The sequence below is a fragment of the Chanos chanos genome, chromosome 5, assembly GCF_902362185.1.
Source record: "Chanos chanos chromosome 5, fChaCha1.1, whole genome shotgun sequence".
Taxonomy (NCBI): Eukaryota; Metazoa; Chordata; class Actinopteri; order Gonorynchiformes; family Chanidae; genus Chanos; species Chanos chanos.
In genome coordinates, this window is record NC_044499.1 from 42,825,006 (window position 1) to 42,850,418 (window position 25,413).

Sequence of the window (25,413 nt, forward strand, 5' to 3'; positions counted from 1 at the left end):
AGAAAACAGCTCTGAAGAAAACATTTGACTACCCTAATATAAACAAAGCACAATAGTACTCAGATAGTAGTACATGTATCGCCAAAAAATCAACAAAGTGACTATGCAAATGTCTATGCAACACCCATTCTAAGACCTTTAACTGCATGCTTAATTTTGATTTCTCTGTCATTTAGGATTGGATATTTACAATTTATTCTTCAGAAATTGTACATATTATTTTAACTCATATTATTTAATTGTCTCGTGTCTATTGTGGAATAAACTCTGAAATATTTCAATGCCAATACTTGTCAATACAAATGCAATGAATGTTGGTCAAATTGAAGAACAGCCCATAAATGTCAATGAATTGTTTAAATGAACCTATTCTGCTGTGGTAATGCTAAGTTAAACTGCTATCAATGGTCATGATTATAATTGTTACCTTCTCTAACCTTAAAACCCGCCATCATGACCTAAAAGGATAAATTTGTATTAACAGAGACCTTACACAGCATAATCTTCCAACAAAAGAGAGGGAGAGTGTGTTTATGTATGTGTTTATGGGTATGACGTCCAAGTTTTTGAGTGAACTTGGTTCTTAAATCCCTGTAAACAAACATCCGTGATAATCTGCAATTTCTCTGAAAATCAACACAATAGTGTAATCTGCATAATATGAATTGTAGCGGAGCAGATGGTGAAGAGGAAAAAAAACCCCTCTTTTTAACGGAAAGTTTAGCTTAAGGATTTAAGAGAGAGTGATGGGTCGTGGGAGGAGAAAGGAGCTGAACTTTGAGCGGTCTGCACTGGCTCAGAGGTGTGTCTGATGTAACAGACGGAGCAACTCAGGCTATGTGCAGCTCGGGGAGAGATATGGAGCAAGACACAAGACAGTGAAGAATACAACTACCAGTTAAAATAAAACAACACAACAAAACAAGACAAACCAAAAAAAAAAAAAAACCCACAACCCTCAAATAAATGTTTTAATGCTAGAATTCTTTAGTGTAATACTACATTGGGACCAAAACCTGTTTTCAAACAAATGACAGGTATGGGTTCTCTGAGGAGGAAGTTATTACATCTTTGATTTTGTTAGTCTCTCCCATACTATTCTGTTTGTGCAAAAGTCAGTCTAATGCAGTTATTTGAGTGGTCCTTGCAAAAGGATCTCAAAAAACTCCAAAAAACAGAGACCAAAAATGGGAGAGACTTAAAATGCAGTGGTCCTCCAAGATTAGGAGTGGGAAAAGCTGACTCAGACTACATACTATCAAAGACCTAAAGGACTGTATCTTGCATTGTCAATATTATAAAAGTCAATATTTTCAAAAATATTTTCAGATTTCTTTCATAGTAAAGTATTTAATGGTATTAAATTAGTATTATAGTATTATTATATTTATTTAATAGTAACTGATAAACCTATTACTCATCTTCCACAGAAAGTAAGCAGGCAAAAGTAATCAAAAATACAAAATCTGAGACCAACATCAACAACAGTTATAGAGAAATATCAAAGCATGTTACATAATCACATATCAAACCAAAATCCCCCAAATGCCCTGAATCTGATTTTGTTGGAGGCTGTAGAATGCCATCATCAGACAAAAAGAGGAAGGACACGACAAGGTTATAGAGATAGCGTGACGAGAGAAATGGTTCACAGCATGTTACTGACTCTCTATGCATGACATCAACAGAATCTGAGTTGTGACATCATCACAAAATCACAAAGAGCTTTTCAGGTCAGGGAAAGAGAGAGAGAGAGAGAGAGAGAGAGAGAGAGAGAGAGAGAGAATTTTGCTTAAAGTCAGATCTGGTGTTGAGTGAATACCTTGACTCACAAACCATTCCATTTTAAAGCGTGAAGCATCCTTCTCAAATGAGCACTACACTATAATGTCTCTACCATAGATTCCTGAGTGTAACATTGCGTAGTCTGACTTGCAGTGTGCTAATTTTCAAATTGAAAAGAAACAGCAGTGGTCTCATTTGGGGCAAACTGATAATGACTGTGGAAGCTGTGGAAGACCATTGTCTGTAAAACAACAATATTCTGAGTGACTTTCAGTCTCAGTTATTCTTCATGACAAAACACCATGATGCATGATGCTGTTGTTGGCCATTTATCTTGATCATGAGTCAGATACACGATCAGTTATTGAGTTCATAAACCGCATGGGACATCGAAGTATATTTATCATCGGATGGGCACTCATTATTAGGTCTGTGGATTGAAATCAAACGAGAGAGAAAAAAAAATACATGTGCTAAACTCTCAGTAACATGAGCACAGCACTCTGAGTAAAAAAAAGAAAAGAAAAGGGAGAAACAGATGACAGCTGTGATTTTGAAGGCTTACACCACCAATTTCCCAAAGTAGGCTAATACCCATCTCTCTCTGGCTCCCTGTAGCAAAGCTCACATCTGTCTCTCACAGTCCCATAAAGTAAACGTCTGTCTAAAATTGTGGCACCACTGCATGCAAGGATCACTCTCCGAAATGTGTTTGATTAAAACGTTATATAACGCTCTCTCTCTCTCTCTCTCTCTCTCTCTCTCTCTTTCACTCTCTCTCTCTCTCTCTCTCTCTCTCTCTCCCTCTCTCTCTCTCTCGACTATCAATTAATACCTGTTAATTTTGCCTTGCCCTGAAATCATACTACATTTGTGTGCATGCGTGTGTGTGTGTGTGTGAGAGAGAGAGAGAGAGAGGGAGAGAGAGAGATGATGTAACGATGGCCTTCGTGCTGATTTAACTCTGATCCCTCTGACATCCAGGACAGGTCTGACCTCTGTCCTTCCTTGTTAATCCAAATTAATCTCTCTCCCCTTCTATGTTCCCCATTCCTCCCCTTTCATTTCCCCAGCTCCATCAGCCATTCCATTTTTTTAATGGCACCCGACTCAGCTAAGAGAGGGAGAGAGTACATGTCAGTGGTCCAGACATCAACCCTTACTATGTTTAACCCCTCCCTCTAATCCTCTTTGGCCTGACACCTCACTCTCTGACTGGTTTTGCTTCCAGAGAATGCCTATGTACTCAAAGTGGTTGTGAATTTCCGGCTTTTCTATGCTTCTGAGAATTCTTTTTCTTTCCATGCAGAGTCACACATCAGAGAGAAATTGACATCTCTAGATAAGTACTAGAGATGTAAACCTCTAGCCAGAAACTGGTTGAATGTAGCACTGATACGCATGTTTTTTATCCAACAGACTTTGACCACACAACAAATGAGCATATATAAGCACTCTTACAATTGATCCCTGGTTGACAACCTTTATAGACATATATGTCAACCATTCTGATGCAAGAAAATGATTGAAAGACGAAGTTTTAGTTTGAAAGTAAAAAATATGTCAAATGAGCTAGGAAAATGTGTATGAGGAAGAATTATTATCTGATTTTATTAAAAAAAGTCGTGGCCATTTTGAATTTTTGTAATTCCTCAACAAAAATCGGCCCCTTACACCTTGGTCATCTCCAAAATCAAATCAGACTGCACAGAGCTATTACCGGGTGCAAATGTTACACTGCTCAGACATCAGTTATGTGATTTATCTTTATGCTTGATAATCTGAGTGGGGAGGGGGATCTGTATGTTAAGTCGGCATAAACAGCAAACACATCCTAAGACAGAGAGTTGCCACCTACGCGACGACAACCGACTTTTAACTACAAAATCCAGAAGCGATTTGAAAACGGATATTACGTTTGGCGAAAATGAATCCAATCACTTCAGTGGAAATGTTAGTCGGTAACGCCCCCTTTCCTAGTTCTTTAGACTTAACAGCAACATCTGCACAAATATCTCTAATATCTTTGAAGGTAAAACGCTGGCGGTAATTTAGTGACACTGTTTTGAAATGTGAAGAGAGCGCGCCTTAACTGCATAACTTTTTAGTTGCACTATAGCTCAAGCAAATATATCCTGTCTGATCGCACATAGCCTAAGCTAGGTTGCTAATTCCTGTTCATTTAGAGTCATGCCATGATGTACGTAAAGTTGAACTTAATTATTTCACCCGCTTTTATCTCTTTGTGGGGTCAGTGTATATGTCTGTGTCTGCAGTGCTGTAAATTAAGTTTTTCATTTAGTAATTTATTAAGTCCAGTTGTTGTATACCAAGCATGTATAAACGCAAAATAAGAACATAATCATTGATAAGCAATTACCGATAAACTCTGCTATTCTTACCAATGACAAGTACCAGTGTCTCTTAGTTATAGTCCTCTGCTTGAGTGGTTAGGAGCTATCATTCTAAAGTTAAGTTATGTTGTGCATGGCATGTGAAAGAGCCCTTATCTGTTCCTTTTTCTGATTTTTCTTCATTTTATTGCAGTTGTCTCCTCACACTCATGTTTGCTGGATATAGAGCAGCCTCTGGAAGACTCCTCATAGTGACACACAAAGCTTTTCACCTCATCCCCAGCTCAAGCTACACTTATAAAGCCATAGCCTCTGCTTCTCTGCCTGCTATTAAGTTTTCATCCTCCTTCCCTCTCTCATCTTCCTCTTCCTTCTCGGAGCCATCTCGCACTCATCTTTGGCGTTCAGTCCCTCTCAGATTTGTCTCTCCTCGTCTGCATTCTTTTGCCTTCTCATCGCCATACCAGCCTCTGAAACTTTCTTGCTGGCATTCTCAATTTGTCCGCCCTACCGGCTCCATGGATTTGAAAGAGGTTTTGGATATTCTCGAGCAGCTTGCCCCTCTGTCATTGGCCGAATCTTGGGATAATGTTGGCTTGTTGGTGGAGCCCAGCAAACCTCGTCAAATCAGAACCATCCTCCTGACCAATGACCTCACGACCTCTGTTATGGATGAGGCTGAAGCAATGAAATGCGACCTGATCATCTCATATCACCCACCTCTGTTTCGTCCAATTAAACGTTTGGTTCAGAAGGACTGGAAGCAGCGGCTCGCTGTCAGGGCTGTGGAAAGTGGGATAGCAGTTTATTCACCCCATACATCTTGGGACAGTGTGAAAGGCGGAGTTAATGACTGGCTGCTCGGAGGAATGGGTAAGAAAGCACATTGTTTTAAATATGTTATTGTATGGGAGGGTGATATGCATATGAACAATACGTGGGAGAATGTGTAGAAGTATCGAGGTCTTAAAGGAGAAATTCTTTCCCTTTCCTCTGCTCAGGTAGTGGATGTGTGTCTGTGCTCAGTCAAGCTCTTTGTAGCACCCCTCAGAGGCACAGACTGGACTTTAAAGTAAAGAATCAGGATGAACTCAGCAACATCATGGCCCAGCTGAGAGAGACTGACAGTAGTGGTACACTACAGCACACCATGCTCAGGTACAACACAGATACACACCACTTATCAGTCAGCACAAAAACCTCCAGTTAGAAAACTCGTGTCAAGTTTGACAGAGATGAGAGGCAGAATGCTATAATGCAAAACACACTAGTGCATCCAGGATTCCTGTATTCTGGCCTCTAGTTCTACAGAACTGCCCACTGTGGTGTCTGACTGTATTAAGAATGACTTATTTCCAAGGTTAAAATGATGAAATGTCAAAAGTATGTCTGTTCCTTGGGACTAGACATGCAAAACCATGATATACACAAGCACTGTCCATGCAATTTTTTTAAAAACTGCAGTTTTGAATCTGAACAGCATAAAAGACAAAGTCTAGATAACAGAATTCATAATCACAAACACAATATATATCATATATAATGGTGCTTCTAGCACATTCAGCATAAAACTCTGAGATGCACATACGTCTACTGTGAACTATACCAATGCCTAGACGCATCGAAAGCAAATTGTTTTTTACAAATGCATTTTATCTGGTCGACCTGCATAATCTGCCTCTGATTCTGAGCTGGGTGTTCCGTAACTCCTATTCTTGAATTCTTATTTGTCTGCAGCCCTGAGGAAGGTGTGTATCTTGTGAACGTGACTTGTCCCAGCTCAGCACTGACCTCTACTGTTCAGATACTGTTAGGACATGCCACTGTCAGCCAATCCCTCAACATTGTTCAGCTTCAGCAGGTAAAGTGCCTCCCCCAGTATCTTCATGCCTGATCTTTGTTGTTTTTTTTTGGTCTTAGCACATCAACTTCATGTAATCTCTGCATTTCAGTGCAGACAGTTGCATAGTTTTGTGAAGGTTTTTTCAGGCTCTTTTGCCAGTTTAGCTGGCTTTCCACATAGCTGAAGAGAACGTCACTTAATCTTAACATGCACACAAAAAAATGATGCTGTAATCCACCTCACTCACTTAGTCTGGGGTTTAAATGAAAACAAGACTTCATATTTCCTCACAAGTCACATCTTTTCTGCTCAGTCATGTTCACGTTTATGATGTGTTCCCCTTTTCTGTCTCCCCTGCAGCCCCCTCTTTTAGGCTGTGGTCAGGGGCGACTCAGCATTTTAGATGAACCAATATCTGTGGCAGAGTCAGTCCAGCGTATGAAGCTGCATCTAGGGCTGAGTCACCTGAGACTGGCCCTGGGTAACCAGCAAACCTTAGGTGAGATGGACACATATGCCCATTAACGAAAGATGGACTTCAGTAGAGTTTATGTTATGTATTATGTTCATTTACTGCTGTTGATATTCTGCCTATTGAAGTACTTGTACGTGTTAGAGACCAACCGCCCTAGGAGAATTTCACTGTTTCATAAGGCAAACGTGCTCATTGTCTGTGTTGGTCTAGAGTCCACTGTGAAAACTGTCGCTGTGTGTGCTGGTTCTGGAGCCTCTGTCTTACAGGGAGTAAAAGCAGACCTTTATATCACAGGTACAGACACGTTTACAAGATTGCATCATATTAATTACCAGCTGTAAATTTGTGTTATCCAAACATAAAATGCAGTAGCTTACATCACAGTTAAATGTACATAGTATTATACATATAAATACATACATTGGACGCAAACAAGAATAGTATTAAATTCTTTATTTTAAAGATGGATTTTCTGTATTTTATTTTCAAATATTGATTCTGCCCAATAGGTGAGATGTCTCATCATGAGGTCCTGGATGCTGTTGCCAAAGGAACGAGTGTTATCCTAAGTGACCACAGCAACAGTGAGAGAGGGTTTCTAACTGTATTTAAAGAAAGGCTGGCTGTACGTCTACCGGAATCAGTTACCGTAGCGATTTCCCAAAGAGACAGAGACCCACTGGAGGTGGTCTGAAACCACTCTGTTGAACAGTGTCCATCAGAGGAGTTTAAATGGATACTTGCTTAGCTGTCAGTCACGTACTGATAACTTTTTGCACCATGTTTTGTGCAAGAGATACTCCCGTGTTAAGTATTGTTCTGAAGTATGTATCAATTAAGGTGTGCAGTGACATAGCAAGCAATGTTCTAAAATAATATCAAAAGGAAAAAACTATGTATCTCTCATTCACGGGAAATGTCACTTAGTTGAATGAAGTAAAATAAAGTGTATTATGAGAGTATAAGTTATTTGATTTCAGGTGGAGGATGTTTGTGGAGGTACTTTGATAGTAGGGTTGGATAGTCAGTCATAAGCCCTGTTGCTCCCACTTTAAAAGCAGCATCCATATCATTCTCTCTATTACAAACAAACAGCTGGACCTGCATATGATAAAGAGAGAGAGAGTGATACAATTAAACCTTGTATCAGGATGGATCTATAACATACCTAAGGAGGCAGGGAGCAAAGAAGTAAATATGGGAAATATTCAGTGAGAAAATCATGACATACATTATATTACAAGACAAATAACTGGTTGTTAATGTCATTTTCCTTTTGTGTTCCCTTATTACTCTAATTGCTACCTGCTGAGAGGTGCCTCCAAATTGACAGTATAAAGCAGCTTTCTAGTTACAATACAAATTAAACAAATTACAAAATAATTCACAAAACATAAATCATTATTCCAGTAAGGCTATAATTTATTAGGAGTATTCATTATCCAAAGTGGCTGGCATATATGTTTGTGCGATAGCCATATTAGCTCTTTTAATGTCACTTGTTAACAGACGATAAATATTGTCATAAATATACCACTGTAGAATGGAAATTCAGTAGAAATAAAGACCAATGGCAGCATAGCTCTGACATACCTGAATCCCACGTTTGGTCAAATGATGAAACAAAGTCTTTCTCATGGTCAGCCTAACAACAGAAACAACAATGACTCTGATCACTGTTCTCGTTTATCTAACAATTCTCAACTGACTCAGTATCACCTCTGTGTCTGGATTGTTTTTGACTTACTTTTCAATAAGATACACTGTAACCTTATTCCTGAAATACCACTCATCTGCAATGTATGTTCTGTAAAACAATAATAAAAAGACTGTGAACATCAACTAGGTTCAGGTACAAAGGCAGGTGGTAGTGCATTTATAAACACTTTAACAACATTGTCAAACTGAATCATACTGACAAGCAAATACACACAATGCTTTAAATATATTTTATTTGAATGCGTGTGGATTCAACAGTCGGCCCAGCAGAGACAGAAAAATTTCAGGCACTACAGTAAATGGATTACTTGTACTGATGAAGTGGGTAAGGTAAAAGACTAACCTGTTGAAAACTCTTGGGAAATAAAACTGCAGAAGACTCTCCTCCAAGGGTACAAATGGTAGCAACCCGGTATAGTACAGTACCAGAAGGAGGAACCCCCGTTTTTCAGTAAACATGAAAGGCATGTTTGGGTTCTACAAACATCCAGACATACAAAGAATGAACAGCACTGATTAGTGTAATGTGCTATCAATATGGAATCCTGAACTATGAATTGACATGCAGAGACCCAACCATTTAATGAAAACTCGCTTAATATCAGAAACAAGCGCACAACTTACTGTACCTCTTTCCGGCATTTTGCCATGACATCTGAATCCCCAGTAGCCCAAACAGTGATGTCCTCTCTGTCATACTGTCTCACTAAGGAGGAGACCTGAGGGGGAGCAGGGTGCAATATTAGCAGTTAGATTAATTGCATTGACAGTCTTGTTTTAATAGCTGGTATAGTATGTTGATATAGATTGTCGTACCTTTCTTGCCAGTACACTGTCATTCTTTTTTATTTCAAGGGTGACAGGCATTCGAGGGAATTTCTTGAAGATTTCCTCCAATAGGGCAAACCTCCTGTCTTTTCCTGAGCTAAAGTGATCTGATAAAATGACATTTATGGATTGACACAGTCAAAATGGTATCACCACTAAAGTACAGATATACTAGAATACTAGAGTGTAGATAATACTGAATAAGTAATATTTTAAGGTCCAAAAAGGAGAATTTTTTAACAGTCATTACTTACCAACATCAAAAGTGACCTCAAGTTTCTCTTTGTAAAGAGGCAAGTCCTGAAAAAATTGCATTAGAATTTTTAAAATATCTGTCATGATTAGTCACATGAATAAACAAACTAAGAATATTTTCCACGTGTGTAACAGTTCAAACTTTTTGGACAGTTTTGACCTGTATACAGGAGGGTTTGATTTAGTTTTAGGAAGTGAATTTCCAACCTGTGCTTTAAGCGACGATATTGTAACATCACTTCCTGTCTGTCTCAGTAGGTTTTCATCATGTGATACAATCACTTGACCATCCAGGGACAGGTGACAGTCTAACTCAAGCATATCAGTTCCTGTGGTAGCAGCACTAAGAGAGAACGAGAAAGGCAAGAACAGGGTGGAGGGCATGTACTGTATAGGGGATACAGTGTAAGCAACTCTCTCGAGCTGTATAAAAAGACGCGGAAAGATGGGGAGAGAGATAATTGACTTACTGTGTGAAAGCTTCCAAAGTGTTTTCTATCCTCTCACCAGCGCCTAGGCAGACAAAACAAGAACAAACAAACAACAAAAAAGTAAAAAAAAAAAACCAACCAAACAAAAAAATCTGTTTTTTACTTATCAGACAACAAAAAATGTTATTTTAACTGCCGTTACTAATTTTATTACTGGTATTATCAGGAACCTACCAGTGTTACCAGAGCACGGGTTTTACCTCGTTAGTCTATCATTAATACTGTTCAGGTATTGTGTACAAATGTCCTTTATCTCTACAAGGTATATACACTGAGATGCAGTTCTCATTTTCATAATGAGCTATACTTTGCTGTACACAAGAAATGAAGCTTTTGCCTATACAGACCAATTAAACATACAACATCTTACCTCCTCTGTGAGAGATGTGTCTGCAGAAAAAGGCTAGACGTTTCTTCTTGTGGATGATATTAGGATTGTAGAGGAAGAACAATGAAGAACTAATATATAGCAGAAAAAAGATGATGACACAAGCAATCTCTGGCATCACCTCCATGCTACGTGTCTACAGTTTTTAACTCTAGAAGAGAATGATTGCAGTTCTTTTATGAAAGCTGGAGATTTTAGAATCGAATCTCGGTACTCTGTATCTTTTGTTTGGTCAGTCGAACAAAGTTCCCTTGGAAGGAGGCCAGCTGTCTGGATTCCAGCTGACACTTCTTTTTGATGTAGCGCTTTTTCAGAAATTGCTATATGAAGCCTAACACAATAACTATCCCTGTCTTAATGTGTAGCCTCTGTACTGTGTTTTATACTCATGAGGAATGTGAGGAAGTGTATGTGGTTGCTTTTTGTACGTGTGTGTGATCAGGTGACAAAACCAAGCGGTTAACATGGAATGACACAGGGAAAAATTAAAAAAAAAAAACCAAAAAACAAAAATGCAAGTCAGGAGGAGAAAGATATTGAATATTGACATTCTTTCAAAACTGTTTTTCACAAATACAAACTATTAATTTGATTTTTGCACATTTACATTTGTAAACGACATATAGAAGACTCAATAAATGGAGATAGTGTTAATGGGCATTTATTTGCTAACACAGATGCTTGTATAATATGTTTCTCGTTGGTACAGTTGTTCTTTTTAACATTTTTTTTCCAATTTTGATTTGTTTCTCCATAATATAAAACAAAGACAGTCCAAAGAGCCTCAGTTTCTTCTTCTATAATTCACAGAAAACGATCTCTTGTCATGACCACAAGCCTTACTGAAACCATGTCAGTGTCTCAACACAACACAATGACGCAACTTTTGTCTCAGAAGTTCACTCTTAGATTCACATGAGAAATCCACGGATTTGCTGACACAAGCAACTTGAAAAGTTTTTATTTCAGTTTAACTTCTAATTTCCCTGCGATACACATGTCCCAATTAGCATTTACCAGGGGAGACATATAAAAAATAAATAAGTAAATACTTGAATGAAACAAAAGTACAAAAATATTTAACAAAATTGTTGTCTCACATGGGAATTTGCAATTTGAAAGTAACTGTTCTTAGAACTTGGTTGGTATTTAAACCCCTGAGAGTGATTTTTCAAGTATGTAGCGTTACTGTTTTAAAATGTAAATGCTGAAAGCACAGGCATAAGACAAACAATAAAACAAAGTCAGGGTAAGATGAGTAAGACACTAGCATTACTGTGGTCTGAAATTACCCTTAGCACACCTGTCAACTCATAAAAACATTAACAGTCATGGCCCCATATCCCCCAACTGCCCCCAACACACACACACACAAACACACACACATTAAGGCAAGTAATGAGTCCTCACACCCCTCTGGGACAGACATGGGGGGCTAACACCTCCACTTCCTCTCCCTCTCTCACTGTCTGACTTTCATCCCCCATTCAAATGTGAAACAAAAACAACAACTACAACAACATTGGGTGAGTCAGCCTTTTCTCAGGGAGTCTTGCATGGAAAACAGAAATATGTTCCTTAAATTGAAAAAGAGGCTCTGATCTCTCTATCAAATCCAGTATCAAAAAGTACTACCCAAATTTGTGTTTGACAAATCTGAAGTTAAACGGCACAATTCTTAAATTATTTAAGAGTGGAAAAAAGACTACCAAAATATTTTAGACTTTTTACCTATCATTCGTTCTCATCTGAGGGTTAAAAAAAGATTAAAAAAAACCTGCATCAAATTGCAAGTCATGTTTAGAGGGAATGTAGAAACTAAGATAATTGTCGTGGTGTGGGCAGATAAAATTTTCAACAAGACCAGTGAGACATGAGTATTACTAAATATCAAGAGACGACTGCATACATATCTAACGCACAAAGTCTTTTATCACTCTTATCAGGACTACATAAAAAGTACAGCAAGGCATAAATACTGTACAGCAAATAAACTGTCAATTTTTTTTTGGGAGGAAATCCAGTATTTATGAATATGTCTATTTTTCAGATAAAATGTTATTCTACAGCAGGTTGCTTGTTAACCTAAGAGACCAAATTGTGGTGGCGAGGCCAAATTGTCCCAGTCAACTTCCTTCACAGACAGATCCAACCCTTTACCTCCTACCAGCAGAGAGGGGCACATGTCAGCTGTGCTGGGACACAAAACAAAGTTAATGGTGTTCAGATACTGAACAAGTACTTGTCCTTATACCGGCAAGACATCAGAGACTCATTTTCTTTCCTTTTAGAGTCAAATACTGCCATTTGTCTGAAATGTATGACTTCCAAAAGAAACGTGTAATATGTTTCAAGCATTTAGCAATCTAAATCAATACATCTGTAAAGGTCCATGAATGTATGAAAGAATAAAAAAAAAAAAATGACGGCAACACGAGCATGCAAGTCAGAACACCTGTTTGGATCCGAGAACTTTGTTCAGCGAAAATACAACTTGACATTAAGAAGTTACTGAGACCATCTAATCTACAGAATCAGCTGTAGTAACCTTGACCCACTGCTGTTGATATCTTATAAAATCATGAGATTAAATATCCTACCATTCAAAACAAGTCTGAGCATGCAATGCTGGCGTGGACATCCTGTCCATATGGGTGTATGTGTCTGTGGGCGAGTATATAACTGTCGGTAAGTATATTCATATTAATGCAGAGGATGTGTTAATCTAGTTGAGTGTGTGTTTTTGTTTAGGAGGGCAAGTTGCTGAAGAGTTGGGTCTGAGAGAGACAGAAGGAGAGGGAGGAAGTGTGAAGACATCACCATTTGGCAAATGTGTGAACACTCACTCACCTATATAACCTGTAGAAAGGGATGTGGAAAGGCATTAGAAAACCAAAGAGAGAACAAGGCAGATGGATAGAGAAAAGTAGAAAGAGAAAATAAGACAGATAACTAACAAAGAATATGTTTGCAATGTTTTACCACTGAGAAAAGCTTCTTAACGCTGATAAGAAAAACCAGAGTTATTTATTCATTGAGGTAGCAGTGAGCAAGGAAAAAACAGGTATAAACAGAAGGATGCTGGGTGTGGAAATGTACCCAAGTTTGGCCTTAGGACCCCAAAGACTGGGAGATGGCTTCTACAGAGGTGAGTAAGAGAGAGATTGAATGAATGATCATGTGAAAGATGTGCCTTTGTTGTATTTGTGTGTGTTCAGTCATGGGATACAAATACAAAGAAGGATGTTTTTTAAGGCATACTGTTGTAAGACATGCTGTTGCAATACGTTGTATGTGTGAGCATGTGTTCATGTGAGCATATGTGTGTGTGTGTGTGTGTGTGGGTGTCTGTCTGTCTGTCTGTCTGTGTGTGTCTGAAAAAGCGAGAGAGAGGAGCTTGAGATCACTACAAATTTTCAAACTGACAGTGTGACTCATTTAGCTCTAAGTGGTTATGTTGAAAAAATCCACTCATGTGAAGTGCCTTGACCATTTTTGTAATCTTGAAATTCTTGTATACAGCACATTGTATTTGCTTAATGGATAGCAAACAATACAATGAGAAAGTGTGGGACAAGGAAAAAGTTAAGTGGACTCCACAAGTTTAGATTCATTTCTGTTCTCCAGATCGAGAAGCGTCAGGCCATGTTCCCCTGTATCCCACAACATGTGACATGGCAGCTCGCACTATACCCCCTCGTATGTTGCCCCCACCTCCCCAAAACAGAGAGCCCCTTGGAAAGCCACAGGACACCGTCAAGGTGGAGCTAGAGAATGCATCTCTATGGAAACAGTTCAGCACAGTTGGCACAGAGATGATTATTACCAAGAAAGGCCGGTGAGTGATCAGGTTTTTCATATGTTTTTTCAACCCTTGTAACCTATTAATAGGAATAGATTTGAATATATTTGATAGGGAGGGAAAGGGAGTCTATGTTTCGGCAACATTCTTAAGTCATCTCTTTAAAGGTTCTGTTTAAGGTCTCACCTTTGTTACTGCATTGTTCTTCATCTTCATTTTTTCATTTTTTTACTCCCTTTATTCTCTCCTTTCTTAGACGGATGTTTCCTCATCTCAGAGTGAAACTCTCAGGTTTGAATCCGTCTCTGCGTTATATCCTGCTGTTAGATATTGTACCTGTCGACTCCTCCCGTTACCGCTTCCAGGATGATAGATGGCAGGTTGTGGGTGGGGCAGAAGCACGACTCCCAGATCGTGTGTTCATCCACCCAGACTCACCATCAACTGGAGAGCACTGGCAGAAGGGCCCTATATCTTTTCACCGTGTGAAACTTACCAACAACACATTGGACACACAGGGATATGTGAGTAAATATTCTTTAGAGAATGAGTATGTATGAACGTATGAACTTGCTGAATGTTCATCATTCCTTTTACTTATCCCAGACACAGCATATTAGTGCTATTTGGAAAACATTTCTTTCCAAACCTCATCATGTCACTACAGCCCCAGCCCCAAGTATTCGGCTTAAATGTTTCAGGGAAATATGCAATCTCGCTTTCTCTGTCCATCAGATCATTCTCCACTCGCTGCATCGGTACCAGCCAAGGGTTCACGTCATTGAGGCCAGAGATGTGTTAATGTGGGGTGGAGCTCAGCATTCCTTTACTTTCCCAGAAACCCAATTCCTTACAGTAACAGCTTACCAGAACAACAAGGTATTTCTGAAATTTTTACAAATGGTGTCTATTTTAAAGCACAAATAAGAGATGTAATAAGAGAAATAAGAACTGATTCAGAGAGCTATACTTTCAATGACAAAAGGCAATGGTATATAAGGTAATACAACAACTTTTTATCAGAATCCAGATTTTATTTAAAAATAAATGTGGAATGTCAAGTGTTGTAAGTGTAATCTTAAGAGTGTGTCCTCCTCCAGATCACAGAACTGAAGATAAACTCGAACCCTTTCGCAAAAGGCTTCAGAGAGAACGGCATGAACTGCAAGAGGTAGTGCACACTTTCATATATGCACACAAAGTATAAAATCACCTCAAAGAACAAGAAGTGAATGATTCCAAGAACAAGAAAAAAAAATTCATTCTGTGATATCTCTTTCAGACAGAGAGAGGCAAGACAAAAGAGAAAAATTACCCAGGCCAGTGATGAGGAATCTTTAGATATCGGTGAGGAAGCGGATTAAAATATCCTCCTTAAGCACTGAGAGTGATTTACTTGTTTTTTCATGAAACTGTTCTTCCGAAGGTTTTATTCCATTTTTTCCTAAATCTGTCATACACACACACACACATATATACATTTATATATTTATATGTTTTTTTGTTTTTCTTCATCTCTTTCTGTGCTGCTCCACTAATCAATGGCCTCCACACCCAGAGTCATCTGACCCATGTGATTCTACTGAGCTCCTGCCACCACCAGACCTCCAGAACTCTGTTCTCTCAATCTCCAGTTCGACTCTGTCCATCACAAACTCTGCTCTCCCAATGTCTGAGTCTGGTTTCCGTCCAGACATGCCACCATTCCCAGAACAAGCAGACCAAGGGCAAGCACTCACACTTGGCCAGGAGTTTCTGGCTTCAGAAATGACTCAGCTCCCCAATATTCAAGAAATTCCTGATTCGATAGGCAATGGACCACAGGCAGCCTCAAGGAATGATCTGCACAATGAGTTGATTGATGGGTAAGTTCTTGAAATTACAGGTATCAAAATATCCTGAAAGCTTCCCTGAAGCTTCTATGTGACTGCAACGCAATATGGTCAAGTGTTTGTAAGATACAGTAGGATGCTGAATTACATTAACTTGTATAAATTTTCTCTTTTCAACAGATCAACACAAATGATTGGCCTCTCATCATATACTCCAGCATTTCCGGACCCTTCCCTGAACTCCTCTGCTTTCCCTCCAGCACCTCTCACTCAGTCATCTTCTCCTTACTCATCTGTTTCCTCTACAGTAAACTCTGATCCTTCACTCCACCAGCCCTCTGAGTCCTCTCCACCTACATCAAACTATGCATCCATGCCTGCTTCTAGCTACTCATCCCTTTCTTCTTCTTCTTCTTCTTCTTCTTCTTCTCCTATCTCTTCATCTTCCACCCCTCCATCAGGTTCAAACTTTCATGCCATCTCCCATTCTTCCTCCTCCCCTGAGCTCCTTCCATCCTCCTCTTATAACTCAATTCTTCCACCAAACCAGTCCCAAGACAATCTCAGTCCTCACACACCGACAAATCCACCATTCCAGTCTTTACCTCAGTCCTCCTGCTCAGCTATCAGTAATTCAGTTCCTATTCTGCCCACTGACAATACTCAGAGCCAAGCTGATCAGGGAAGCCTGGTCCATTCTAATTCTACATCTCCTTCTGTTCAACAACAAACCCCAACTGCCTTCCCATTCCCTCCAGTGCAGTCACCCAATGATGCTGACCCTACAACTCCTCAATCTATCACAAATCCACCTCAAACTGCTTTCCCCTTTCCTCCCGTTTCACAAAATAACCCTGCCTCTATGACCACACATCCTGACCCAAACCCAGCCTTCCCCTTTTCATCCTTTCAGCATTCTCAAAACCCAGACCCAACAACCTCACCATCAATTCAAAATCCGGTGCAAACGGCACCTGCAGCACTTTCCATTCCGCCTATGGGATCGTCCAGCTCTGATCCCACTACAGCCTCATCTCTAAACTCAAATCATCAGACTCATGGATCTTTCCCTCTTACGTCTTCAAATTCTGTCCATCCATCCCCGCTGTCCATTCCTAACACAATCCACCCTCCTCCAGCATTTTCATTCTCTTCTCTTCCCACACACAGCATCCCTGGATCTCTCACTAACCCAGCTAACACTCCTTCAACAGCTTACCCTTTCTCCTCATCAATCTCAAATGTCCCTCAGGTTGCTCCTCCACAAAATCTACCGCTGTCCTCTTCTATCTCTGCTCACACTGTTCCAGCTGTTCCAAACATGACACAAACCCAGCAAATTTTCACCCAGGCATTGCCAGCTTCCTCTTTTCCTCACATTCCACCGCAACCGTCTAACCCTTCCCAAATTTCCTCCTGCCCTTCAGTTCGCTCTCAGCCCCTCCCTTCTATTCAGTCGGCTGCACCTTCCCACTTACCACATTCCTCCCTATCAAATCACTCTCTTCCTCCAGCTTCAGTCCATCCACAATATCCTGCTCCAGTGACCACCAATCCCTATCCTCCTGTGCCTCCATCTGAGACTGGCTCCTACTCCCACTATAACTCAAATACCACCTACCTGCCAGACGTAGTACTCCATCCTTCTCTTCTGCCTCCCTTAGACCCATCCTCTGTTGCCCCTGTCCTATACCCTGCATATCCCTCTTACCCTCTCCGCTTGTGTCAAGACCCCCGATCGTCCTTCCATATTCCCCTCAGGCACATTTACAGACAGTCTCAGCACGCTCATAGCCACAGCCAAGGCTCCTACTTGGACATAGCAGGAAGAGCTGTATTCTAAAGAGGAAGGTTGGAAAAAAGAGATGAGACTGTTTTCATGCAGGAAGATAAGTCCTGGCGTTGAAGTGGGCCATAGCTCTTTTGTTTAGAGCTATCATGACCATGAAGTTTCAGTCTTTTGATGAGTTTTTGTGTAAATAGATCAATGTTTAACCGATATTTTTTTCCTTAGCTGGAAACTGTCTGACATATTCAGAAGGTTTTTTCACATTATTTAAAAAAGACATCGAATATACTCAACTACAGCCCTGAAACTGTTAGAGTTAGAATACAGTATGTGTGACTATTATAAGTTTATGATAAGTTTTTAAGTATTAGTTTAGCTTATGCTACAGTAAATAAGATGTTTTTCAGGACATTGTAAATATTTTTGTTTGTTTGTTTGTTTGTTTTCAAATCACTGCATGTTTTTTCATTAAAAATAAAGTGTGTTTTGACTGTAATTAAGTATCCCAGATTCTCTTTTCCTGTTTATAATCACACCAATAACAACAGAAAATTTAAACAATGAGTCTCACAATTATGAAATTCAGAATGTTAGTCTCTTTTTATTACAAAGGAGAAATATGAGATGATAGTGGTTTTACATAACTAGTAATTAAACATCAATGGTTTTTAAAGAAATCATTTTTATAGATAATAATTATATATTCACACTAGTGGTGAAGAATGTGGCTTTGTACATTTGGGAACTTTAAATAAATAAAACATTATTTCTCACCAGCAAAAAATATGCAGCGTGCTCAATAATGAAGGGAATTAGTGTGAAGTGGTTCTGCTTTCAGTTCAAATTGATGTCTGTGCTGACCACAGCTGAAACTCGTGTGACAAACGACAATCTTCAAGGAACCCAATGTCACAATGTGGGGATTAACCATTGGATGCAAAAATCATGTGGCTAAATTAACATGTGATTTAGAAGAATCCTATTTATGTCAGTCTGATCAGTATAAATCTATCAAGCTACAAGCCCTAACATTATGACAAGCTTTCAGTACGATCCTCAATAACTTTATGTCTTTGTTAGTAAAAAAAATTAAAATATTTCTATGGGTTAGTTGCTGTTCAGACTTTGGGTGGTAAATAAAGCCCATTTAACCTTATAATATTTGTTTAACAGTGTTTGTCTTACCATGAATTCCCACTGCAATGACACATTTGCTCTCAAACAGGTGTTGAAATAGGAGTAGTTCAGAGCAGAGGGAGAGTAATTCAGGACCAGGTGTTAATGACCCCCCCCCCCCATTTTTTCACCTCCTCTCCCTCAGCATTTGGCAATACACAAGGAAAGTGAAAAAGCTGAAGAATGGTGAGACAAAATAAAGCTTCACAGAATATTCGTCATATTGGCACACACAAATGTGAATATATGTATATGTATCGCTCATGAAAACATGGATTTATTTCAAGTAGTTTTATTTGTGTAGAGATACAACTAAATGTTTAAACGACTCTGAAGTTGTAGAAAAGACAAGAATGACTCTGGAAAGGTATATTCAGGCATATACAACCTTAGATAGTAACGAAAAAAGTTTAAAGCATTTTCTGCATCAGATGATTCACATGTTTAAAAGAAAGGCTAAAGAAAGATTCAGCTGTTCAACGTGGCAAAGTCTAGTTAAAGTGGGAAATACATCATGATGGCCATTATGTTTGTGTTTTGCACAACTGCTCTTTGATGACTGTTGATTTCACACATGCTTACGCTGCCTGCGATTCTCTAATTTTGCCTCTGCAGCCTCAAAACAACATCCTAACTTTTGTCAATGTCCTGTCTGGGTTTTCTTCCTCTAAATGTCAAAAATTAAAACCAAAATTTCCTTAGCATCTTCTCAAAACATCCAAATTCGTTTAAAAGCCAGACATCTATTTCTTTTCCCAGGTTGGCTTCAAAATTTGGAGATGTGTGAAAACCAATCCACTGAAATGTATGTCTGATATTCATTTATTGCTAAGTGCCCTTGGACCTTATCTGATCTAGATCTGAGCTAAAAATAAAATATTGTGGACAACACCATTGAAACAAGTGCCATCTACTGAAGAGGTGGTAAAACACAAATACATTCCAGCTGCCAAATATTTGACACTCATTGTATCTATAAAGCACCCCTAAATGTTTCTCTAGATTAGCGGTCTCAGTACTAAAACATGTTTTTGTGCTAATCTAGCAGAACCATTGAGCCCACTAGTTGATTGCAGTCTAGCTCTACTATTGAGCTCACCCATATCAGTTCAGTAAGTCATGTTAATGAGTGATTGGAGTAAAAATGTGCTGTCGAGTGTATTTCCAGCTCTAAGAATTATGAAATACTTCTTCGCATAGTCTGAATCCCCAACATATCATGATTATCTTGCCTGACTGCTCATTTTTCTAATTGTCCTCTTCTTAGAGGGCAATTTAATCTTCTATTTTAGTTCTCCTATATTTCCACCACCCAATAAGCACACTTTCCCCCCCACAACCATCATATATCTCCTCATTTTGACCTATCTCTATTTCATCACCATTTCCTCTCTCCTTATATTTACCATGAAAGTCCTGTTCCCCTCTCATTTCAATGTGTCCCTTGACATGAGTACAAAGTATTTTCCTACATGTAGCATTTTTCCTCTCTCTCCAAGTGTCCTGCACTGTCATTTCTCTCTAAATCTTCAATTTCACCCTCCCTTACCTAACTACCTTGCCCCTGTTATCCTTTCTTTGATTCTCCTGTGCAGCTCCTGTCTCAGTAGATCTCTCTCCTTGCGGATGCCTTGTAGCACAGTGCGGTTTTCCTGTGCCCTTCTCACGAGGTATGGCAGTGTGTCATCCACTGACCCATATGGCACCGACTTATACACCGAAAAACCTTGCTGGGCTGCAGAAAGAAAGAAAGAAAGAAAGAAAGAAACAAACAAACAAAGAAGAGCAGCAGGGAGAGAGTAAAATCCGTGTTTGAATATTATGGGAAACGTTTAAATGATAAGAGAAAAAACTACATAGGGACATAAGAGATAAGAGAGAAGAAACCTCTTCTTACCAAGCGTAAGAGACACATGATCACACATTCCCAGCAGCTGGCCAAAGCACACAGATCCACCATCTTTATCAATGCCCAGCTCACCCATGCTGAGAGACAAGAGATTTATAAAGAAGGAGGAACAATACATATGTGTCTAAATGTGAAACAAGTGTGACAGGCTTAAATAGACAGGGAACAACAAGTTCATAAGCTTTCTGCTGGAGAGGTAAATGTGCATAGTGTATAACTGTACCGTGTCACTGCATGTCTGACTGACTCTTCATTATGCGTCGCAACAATGATCATGTAGCGCGCGGGTTCCTGAGAGATTAGGTTCAACATGATGTCTAGACAGCCATTGTAACTATACGGGATGAACGAAAAAGCACTGTGTGTTAATAAGAAGGCAACACTGCCACACTGTGAGACGTTTGTGTTCCTCATCGGTCATTCTGATATATGATTACCTATCATTGGTGTGCTCCCAGGATTGGTGTATGGGGTCTGTTTTATCTTTTTGTAGAGCCAATTTTCTTTCTTTGTCCATGTAAGCCCCTCTCACAAGTTTTACACCAAAACAGAAGGAATGGTCAACAGACAGGCGGATGGCATCAAGCAAAAGAGCTCTTGACTCCTTTAAAAGAAGGAAACAAAGGAGAGAGAGAGAGAGAGATGGCTTCAGGAGTTTAAATTCACGTAACATATCATGAAAAAGATCTAGGCAGGGACAGGATTGTTTCCATGTGCGTATCAACCTTTAAGTAACACTGATAGGTGTTCCAGATCCAGGCGCCATCTTTGTTGAATTTTTTCATCATTGCCATGGTGATAAGGGAAAGTGCCGGATTCATGTAAGTATACTCAGCATCCACTAGAACTCTCACCTTATTCACGCTAGCCTAGAAAATTAAGAATGCAAAAAAACATCTCAAACTGCACCTACAACTAAAAGGGCAAAAAGTGTAGTGATTTTGTTTTACTGAGCTTCATTTTTCAATGTTTTACATACCTCTCCTATTTGGTTTAGTCTGTGAAGGCTACAAAGGAAATGGGTATTTTCTTTCTCATTCAGGCCAGGAAAGATAATATGCTAGCATAGATACAATGTCAGAAAAATAAAACATTATTCAGAACTTTCTGGAAAATGGACACATGCAGGGTATTTTAACAAAGAAGAAAAAAGAAGTAGAAAGTTGCCTAAAAGAAGAAAAAGTGAGCTAATTAACTGAGCAAACACTAATCAAACATAACACACCTTAAAACACTGTTAAAATGATACATGACCATAATGTGACCAGTCATTCCATAGAGTTGTCCCATTAAGAGTTAATGTAATACTCTTTGAATATGAGCATGTCATTGAATTCACATAAGGCTGTACCTCTCCATTCATGGCCCTGACAAGCACATCGAGATCGTATTGCTCCTCGTTAAGTAGGGAAGTCAGCTTCACCTGAACGAAATTATAACGGCGTGAGGAGAAAAACGTAGAGAAGACATAGGAGTAGAGATTTACGTTAAATGACTGAACGAGATGAAACTCATTTGTAAGTACTGGCTTTTTAATTCAGCTCTTCAGTTAAATATTTTCACATATATCTAAGCACTGTTTGCTCAAATGTTTGATTATTTTTATTGTTACGGCAGACACTTACACATAGATCTGGATTAACAAGTGCAGTAATTTTCAGCTGCATCATGGGATCTCTGCTCCAGGCATTGCTGTGAGACATACGGACACATTCCAGCATAGTAGCAAGATTATCATCATAACGGCGCTCCCTGTTGACAGCAAAATGAATTGGTCAAAATAACTAAATAAGTAGATAAAGACGCAGATTTAGCCTGCTCAGGGAATGACAAAGAATGATCAATTTAGAATACCTATTAACAGAAATTTAACCCATGACTAGGCTTCGTCTGTGTCTGAAAATCCACTAGACTGTGAATTTTTATGGAAGTCTATCATCATGTTAATGTGCATTGTGATGTAAGGTGTTATGTTAATTATCATGTGTTACACCAAGCACTCTTTGCAGACTGAGGACTTCACCCAGTGCTCTCTCCAAGGTCCTCTTCAATGGGAACAGCCAACATTGGGTGTAGTCCCAGTGAGCTCATCTTCTCCATAGATTCGGCAATCTCATTTTCAGTCTCCCCGGCAACAAATTGGGCGTATACAGATGGACGTAAAACCATAGAGAAACCTCTTTTACCCAAAACTGTCCTTGCAAAAGACATGAGCTGAAAGAGAGAAGTGAAGTTTGACATTAATATGTTCAGGAGACGTATAAGAAAAGAAAGATGTGATGTTTTCTTTATGCCAATGAAAGAAAGACGAAAGGGTAAGAAGTGTAAAAATGAACAGACAACAATGACAAACAGAGGGAGAGAGAGAGAGAGAGAGAGAGAGAGAGAGAGAGAGAGAGAGAGAGAGAGAAGGAGAGAGAGTTTGATGGAAAGGGGGGGGAGAGAGGGAAAGGGGGGGGGGGGGGTAGAGGGAAAAACAAGAGCGTGACCCATATTTCCAGACTCGTGTCCAGAGGAAGAGAAGACACTGAGTTCACTGGGGGTGGGCAAAGCCTATGTGTGTGTATGTCTCACCTTACTGTAGTTGCTGAACAGTACAAAGGTTTCTCCAGAGTTTGTGCCGGTTTGCATATGTACTGTAGTGAATAAGAATGCATGTATAATGATATGTGTATGTACGTGTATTATACTATGTATAAGGAATCTTACCTTGCCACAGTTGTTGACAAGCACAGGGAAAGAGCAGAGTCTGAAGACACCAAGAGCTCTCAGCAGTTCCCAGATGCTCTTCACCTTGAACGCCTGAGGATCCTCAAAGGTCAGAACAGCAGCCAAAGCAGGGTCACGGAGGTCATGACCCCCAGGAGAAGCAGTACCAAGACGTTCTGCTGTCAACGTTCGAGAGGCTGCCGTGCCCAAGAGTCGGACCATAAAGAAATGATGTAACAGTGGTGGACGGAGAAAAGAGGACATTGTAGTCTTCTTTGATGATTTCACGCAGGACACTGAAAGTGTGTGTGTATAAACATAAAATGATCTTAAAGTTAATGATGTTAAAGTTTCCCTGTGAAATGGAATTTTAAACATATGATTCTGGACAGAATTCCTTGTTAAACTATTTTTCCTCACCAGCTGTAATATTGAATTGGTGTTGGAACTGTCACTCTCTCCTGACAGCAGTTCACTGCAGTGAGTGTATATCGTCTGTGCTGGCTCAGCGGACAGTATGGTACATATGTGTTATATATAGCTGTTAGACACACACAGACGGAAACACACACTCAGAGCAGCAAGGAAAGTCTCAATTTTCCTCACAGAGAACTCTCTAGATTAATAGTGTAGAGAAGAAAAACAAACATAATTTGGAGGGAAAGGACAAAACACCAAACAACCATAACTGTAAGATGCAGAGAACTGACACACATTTTTAACAGAAGAGCAAAACAACAGCAACAGGCTGTAGTAATAAAAAAAAAGGGTTGAATTCTACATAAACGTCAACTAAAGAAAGCTGACTATACCACTTTGCAACTCTAGTCAAATCTGATCATGCTCGATCATACTCTCACACATGTATAATCCAATTACATAAATAATTATCAAAGCATGGAAACAGATTCGAATAGATTTTCAGATTGCGAATAAGATGTATCCTTACCTTATGACCGAGAACGCTCACAAAGAGAGTCCTTTACCAATCGTATTTCTTGACCAATACAGTGAATGGATGACAATGGTGGAGAAAAAACAAATATGAGGGAGCACAAGGGGGAGGGGAACCAAGGATGTGACTGGTGCACTGGGGTATGTTTTGGGTTTCTAGGTTAATGACTGACTTTGAAACTGAACTTAGGATCAGTTTGCAGTGAAAATGTTCAAAAACGACTAAAGCCCCCCTTTTCTGTTCAATCCGCCAAAAACGAAACAAGAAAGCACATTGCTCGATGTAGAATCCAGGATTAGTTTGGTGATGCTCCATTATACAGCTAAACCGTTTTGTAATTCTTCAGAACCAGAATTTACTGATTTCAGGGGAAAGAAAATCTCAAGTGTTTGGGAATATTATTAAATTGCTATTTTAAAGTGTTCCTCTATGATTGCACTTAGAATTAAATTATGTCACTTTTCTCGGAACTATGGGAAGCAAGATTGTTCAAATATTTTGAAATGTATGAAAAAATTTCTTTCCATGACCTAATTTTTGTCTCGTGTTCTAGTCTGGACCGGATGAACATGAACAGGCTTAAACAGAGGGGATGATAAGACAGAGAACTGTGCAGATGCCAAGTTAGCGGTGTGACGTGAGATTGGGATGGCAACAGGTGTTTGACATTTTAATATTGGAGGAGGATTTTAGACTTTGGTCCCAAAACTGATCATGTTAACCAACAAAGGGACAAAAATTAACCCAGAACTGCCTTGAACTCACCTCAGTATCTTACAAGGTCAGAATGAACTCAAGTACAGCCAAAATGACTAACATGTTTCCTTTGGAATGTGAGCATAAAGGAAAACACAACACATATCGATGCAGCCCAGTTTAAATTATGGATACGAGAGGCACGTAAAAGCATGCTTCTCCATAATCTCTTCTACAATAACGAGAACGAATATGTGTCCTCCAAAAACCCAGAAGACTGATAGCGCAACTGCATTTCCAATATCAGTGTTTCCCAATCTTGGAGTCCCATGGTTCTGCACATTTGGAGTCTCTCCCTCCTCTACTACACTTTGTTCAGTTTATCAGAGTTGAATCAGGTTTGTCTG

The 25,413-nt window shown here is 39.4% G+C and overlaps 4 protein-coding genes across 4 annotated transcripts; 2 read left to right on the top strand and 2 right to left on the bottom strand.

The window, feature by feature from the left end:
* Positions 1-3,750: 3,750 nt before the first annotated feature.
* Positions 3,751-7,398, top strand: nif3l1 (NIF3 NGG1 interacting factor 3-like 1 (S. cerevisiae)). Its single transcript, XM_030774077.1, has 7 exons — positions 3,751-3,817; positions 4,333-5,012; positions 5,141-5,297; positions 5,877-6,000; positions 6,343-6,481; positions 6,668-6,751; positions 6,967-7,398. Exons 2-7 carry the CDS (start codon positions 4,349-4,351, stop codon positions 7,149-7,151), a joined length of 1,353 nt encoding a protein of 450 aa, XP_030629937.1. The 5' UTR covers positions 3,751-3,817; positions 4,333-4,348; the 3' UTR covers positions 7,152-7,398.
* Positions 7,399-7,415: 17 nt separating this feature from the next.
* Positions 7,416-10,265, bottom strand: gdpd3b (glycerophosphodiester phosphodiesterase domain containing 3b). The gene is made up of 10 exons (XM_030775045.1): positions 10,121-10,265; positions 9,730-9,772; positions 9,467-9,602; positions 9,259-9,304; positions 8,993-9,111; positions 8,806-8,895; positions 8,520-8,653; positions 8,205-8,264; positions 8,051-8,102; positions 7,416-7,558 (listed from the first exon to the last, which is right to left on the bottom strand). Exons 1-10 carry the CDS (start codon positions 10,263-10,265, stop codon positions 7,424-7,426), a joined length of 960 nt encoding a protein of 319 aa, XP_030630905.1. The 3' UTR covers positions 7,416-7,423.
* A 2,951-nt stretch (positions 10,266-13,216) lies between these two features.
* On the top strand, positions 13,217-17,615 carry tbx6 (T-box transcription factor 6). Its single transcript, XM_030775046.1, has 8 exons — positions 13,217-13,286; positions 13,766-13,976; positions 14,197-14,464; positions 14,676-14,819; positions 15,041-15,111; positions 15,223-15,287; positions 15,499-15,805; positions 15,953-17,615. Exons 1-8 carry the CDS (start codon positions 13,217-13,219, stop codon positions 17,613-17,615), a joined length of 2,799 nt encoding a protein of 932 aa, XP_030630906.1.
* Positions 17,616-20,023: 2,408 nt separating this feature from the next.
* prodh2 (proline dehydrogenase 2) lies at positions 20,024-24,384 on the bottom strand. The gene is made up of 12 exons (XM_030774566.1): positions 24,305-24,384; positions 23,776-23,896; positions 23,356-23,651; positions 22,670-22,860; positions 22,272-22,398; positions 21,998-22,069; positions 21,626-21,706; positions 21,372-21,515; positions 21,084-21,250; positions 20,870-20,980; positions 20,635-20,723; positions 20,024-20,472 (listed from the first exon to the last, which is right to left on the bottom strand). Exons 3-12 carry the CDS (start codon positions 23,617-23,619, stop codon positions 20,291-20,293), a joined length of 1,428 nt encoding a protein of 475 aa, XP_030630426.1. The 5' UTR covers positions 23,620-23,651; positions 23,776-23,896; positions 24,305-24,384; the 3' UTR covers positions 20,024-20,290.
* Positions 24,385-25,413: the final 1,029 nt, after the last annotated feature.

Excerpts from the sequence above, each read along its gene's own strand:
- tbx6 (XM_030775046.1), top strand. The coding sequence starts at position 13,217 with ATGCTGGGTGTGGAAATGTACCCAAGTTTGGCCTTAGGACCCCAAAGA. Across the intron at positions 14,465-14,675 it reads CATTGGACACACAGGGATAT|ATCATTCTCCACTCGCTGCA; the intron begins GTGAGTAAATAT and ends TCTGTCCATCAG. Across the intron at positions 15,112-15,222 it reads AACGGCATGAACTGCAAGAG|ACAGAGAGAGGCAAGACAAA; the intron begins GTAGTGCACACT and ends TATCTCTTTCAG.
- prodh2 (XM_030774566.1), bottom strand. The coding sequence starts at position 23,619 with ATGTCCTCTTTTCTCCGTCCACCACTGTTACATCATTTCTTTATGGTC. Across the intron at positions 21,516-21,625 it reads GACTAAACCAAATAGGAGAG|GCTAGCGTGAATAAGGTGAG; the intron begins GTATGTAAAACA and ends TTAATTTTCTAG. Across the intron at positions 20,724-20,869 it reads GTCAGACATGCAGTGACACG|CATGGGTGAGCTGGGCATTG; the intron begins GTACAGTTATAC and ends CTTGTCTCTCAG.
- nif3l1 (XM_030774077.1), top strand. The coding sequence starts at position 4,349 with ATGTTTGCTGGATATAGAGCAGCCTCTGGAAGACTCCTCATAGTGACA. Across the intron at positions 6,001-6,342 it reads ACATTGTTCAGCTTCAGCAG|CCCCCTCTTTTAGGCTGTGG; the intron begins GTAAAGTGCCTC and ends TCTCCCCTGCAG. Across the intron at positions 6,482-6,667 it reads GGGTAACCAGCAAACCTTAG|AGTCCACTGTGAAAACTGTC; the intron begins GTGAGATGGACA and ends GTGTTGGTCTAG.
- gdpd3b (XM_030775045.1), bottom strand. The coding sequence starts at position 10,265 with ATGGAGGTGATGCCAGAGATTGCTTGTGTCATCATCTTTTTTCTGCTA. Across the intron at positions 8,654-8,805 it reads TGGCAAAATGCCGGAAAGAG|AACCCAAACATGCCTTTCAT; the intron begins GTACAGTAAGTT and ends GGATGTTTGTAG. Across the intron at positions 8,265-8,519 it reads TTCCCAAGAGTTTTCAACAG|AACATACATTGCAGATGAGT; the intron begins GTTAGTCTTTTA and ends ATTGTTTTACAG.